We start from the raw sequence: 3,514 nt of genomic DNA, 5'->3' as shown, positions 1-3,514 counted from the left end.
AATATAGTTAAATGATCCAAAAAATAATATTCCACACTATTTTTATTGGAAGGTATTTTAAATGGTGATTAAGTGTGCACGCTACTTACGGCTTAATTTATAAATTAAGTTTTTCTTCTTAGTTTACAACACTTTAAAGTCCCATTCTTTTTTCTTCATGTATAACTTAGTAAAATTCAACTTAATTATTTTTATGGTACCAAAATAAGCATATTGCTTCATTACTACAAAAAGGAATGAATAATGATACGATACAACATGCCATGTAATTATATTCTATTATATGCTCAAAATGCTATGCAACCCTAGAAATTAAATTGAAATGAAAAGAGATTTGAATTTTGTTTATTACGTGACCAACTTTAAAAATCTCAAGAGTTGTGTATCTCATCGGCATTGTCAACTCTTATTTACAAGGAGAACAATGATTAAAAAAAGTTTTAAGATCACTATATTATTGTGCTTAACTGTGTTTATATTCATTTTAGTCAGTAATTGAATCAATTTGGAAATTATAGCGAGATCAAGTTTTTCAGTACGTACATTGTATGTGAATCATTAATTAATACAACAATTGTGTGGTAAGTGAGACAAATTTTGAATCTTTTTGAAAAATTATGTTTGCTAATGTAGTCTATGTACCTTGTCGGCAATATCGGTTCTCCTTTACAACGAGAATCACCATTCAGTCCCCCCCCCCCCCCCCCCCCCCCCATCTCTCTCTCTCTCCAATAAATCTCACTTTATTAATATAGTTTCACTTAACGCAAATATTAATAACGTTAATATACTTTATAGTGTATCACATAATAAAATCACATCGTATATGTGCAATACTTATGGTGAGTTCCATGTAAGACTCAATTTTATATTAAAACAAACAATATTATTATAGTTGATGATTTGAAATTTCTAAAATCATCTTGGTAATATACCTTTTTTCACTGTGGGTTACAAATAGATAAACATATGGCTTCACCATGTATAATAAAAAACAAAATAAACTTATTCGAAGTCATGGAATACACAGAAGAGTCTAACACGATGACAGACAAGGGAGTACAATCTCAAATTAAACATGATGGCATGATGTAAAATCACTTCTGCTCGCCGCCATGTTTCTTAGATAAATCAAACCGCTTACACCATAGTGGTTTGCCATCCACATTAAACTTAGCCTGATGAAGTGTATTCATGATCACAGTTGTAAACAAGGCAGTGTTGAAGACGATTTTCCCGAACAAAGCAGGTGCATTTGGATCTGGCTTGTGCACGTAAACCCTCTCAACGCAAGGACCATACTTCCTACTCACATTATTAGACAAAGATGACCATATTACGGAAAAATGTATACAGAGCATTTACTAATCTATATAATAAAAGAAGAAAATGGAAGAAGAAGAAAAAACTTACTGGTTAAAGAACTCGACAATTTGGTTGTCACTGAGAGGATAGCCATTAGAGAAAGTCAGGAACAAACACCTATCTTCCTCAGGTGCACGCTCTACGGCAGGATCCCATTCCTTGGCAAAAGGATTCAAAGTTTTCCCACTTCCCTCATTCCCGTCTTTGCCTGAACCTTCCCCAACTTCGGTCACACTACCCTCAGTTTTTCCACTCTTATCTCCTTCTTCAAACACATCCTTGAAAAGAACACCACAAACTTGGTTGTGAACCTCAGAGACACCTTCGGAGACGAGGTCTTTGTCCCCAAAGATTTCCTCGACCGAGACGGGGTACAAAATCAGGGAAGTGATAGGGCAGAGATTTTGAGTAATTGGCGTGGAGGAACTGGGGTCAAGAGCGGCTAGAATGGCCTTGATTTCGTCAGCCACCATTGCCAAGAGCTGGTCATTGTTGGCAGATATCTTAGGGACCAGTTCAATAAACCCTTGTGCCTCTATCCACATCCAAAAGGCCATGATCCTCATGGACTCTTCTGCATCTACTCCAATCTCTACCAGACGGCGATAGAGAACCCTGTCAGTGACATGAGTTGTAGCATCAACAGATTGTGAGGAGTCCATGTGGCTGTGGAGAGGTCTTTGAGAGAAATGAACTGTGTTTATGTCTCTGTGCAAAGAAGAGGGTGTTTGTTTGTGAATATTGTGAGATGGAATGTAGTTTGGAGTGTATTTGTAGGCTGAAAATTTCATTCAAACATTGCAACGTTTTAATATAAGGAAACAGAGTTGTATATATCAAATTTGAATGTTTTGTTTTGTTTCACAAGGTTTCAACAATTGCCAAAAACATGAAGAGGACCTAGTGCTTTGCAGATTAGGGAAGTTTCATGCAACTTCCCATATATCTTTCTTTTATCTTTTATCTTTTAAAAATATATATATATATATATATATATATATATTTTTTTTTTTTAAATGATGATATTCAAACATCTTTGAGTATCAGATTATTTTCTCAGACATGTACATTTTCTGTCTTAGACACACTAAATCATATATTATGGGGAGAAATCTCTTGAGAGTGGTTCCAAAATACTGGCTAGAATCAACTATATATCCTTAGCACTTGCAAGAAGAAATTAAAAAAACAAAAAAAAAAAAATTCGTCAATAAAAATGTTTTTGTAACAAAATAGAAAAAGAAATAAAATTCCTATGAAGCTTAAATGTTTTAAAAATATATATGCAAAATAATTTATAATTTTATGATATAAATTTTTTTATGTATTGTAACTACCTAAATTAATAGTTGACAAAAGATATTGTTTAAATTTAATATATATTCTACAATAACTGAAAAACCGTTAAGATTAGTTAATAAACCGTTAAGATTAGTTAAGTATAATACATACCAAAAAAAAAAAAGTATATACAGTTGAATGATCCACAAAATAATATTTCGCACTTTACTTTTAATTGGAAGGTATTTTAAATAGTGATTGAGTGTGCACACTTCTTACGGCTTATTCTAAATTAAGTCAGTTCATTTTCTTATTTACAGCTCTTTAAAATCTCATTCTTTTTTCTTTATGTATAACTTAGTCTAATTCAACTTTTTTTAAATTTTTATTTTTATTTTTTATGTTACTAGAGTAAGCATATTGCTTCATTATTACAAAAAGAGATGAACGGTGATACGACTTGCAATGTAGTTATCTTCTACTATAAGCTCAATATGCTATATAACCCTAAAAATAAAAACAAATTGAAATTAAAAGAGTTTTGATTTTCGTTTATTTCGTGGTCAACTTTAAGATGTCAAGAGTTGTGTACCTTGTCGGCCCTTCCTATAAAATGAGAAATATGATTCAATTCCCCACCCCCTCCCCCCAAATTAAAACTCACTTTATTACTATGCTTAATTTTTTTTTTAAATCATTTAAGTTAGTAATTGACTCAATTTGGAAATTATTGTGAGATAAAGTTTGTCAATATGGTTGCTAAGGTTGTATGTCACAACTATGGTTGGAATCTTTTTGAAAAATTATGGTTGCTAATGCTGTATGTGACAAATATGCTTTTTAAAAAATTATACCAATCCAAACTACT

General features: G+C 32.1%; 1 protein-coding gene across 1 annotated transcript; it reads right to left on the bottom strand.

Moving 5' to 3' along the window:
• Positions 1–1,097: 1,097 nt before the first annotated feature.
• LOC126722265 (uncharacterized) lies at positions 1,098–2,027 on the bottom strand. The gene is made up of 2 exons (XM_050425425.1): positions 1,414–2,027; positions 1,098–1,305 (listed from the first exon to the last, which is right to left on the bottom strand). The coding sequence occupies exons 1-2, from the start codon at positions 2,025–2,027 to the stop codon at positions 1,098–1,100; spliced, it is 822 nt and encodes a 273-aa protein (XP_050281382.1).
• Between the last annotated feature and the right edge of the window lie 1,487 nt (positions 2,028–3,514).

The sequence above is a fragment of the Quercus robur genome, chromosome 4 (genome assembly GCF_932294415.1).
Source record: "Quercus robur chromosome 4, dhQueRobu3.1, whole genome shotgun sequence".
NCBI classification, from domain to species: Eukaryota; Viridiplantae; Streptophyta; class Magnoliopsida; order Fagales; family Fagaceae; genus Quercus; species Quercus robur.
Note: the sequence above shows the minus strand (reverse complement) of the source record. Positions and strands in the feature narration are given on the sequence as shown.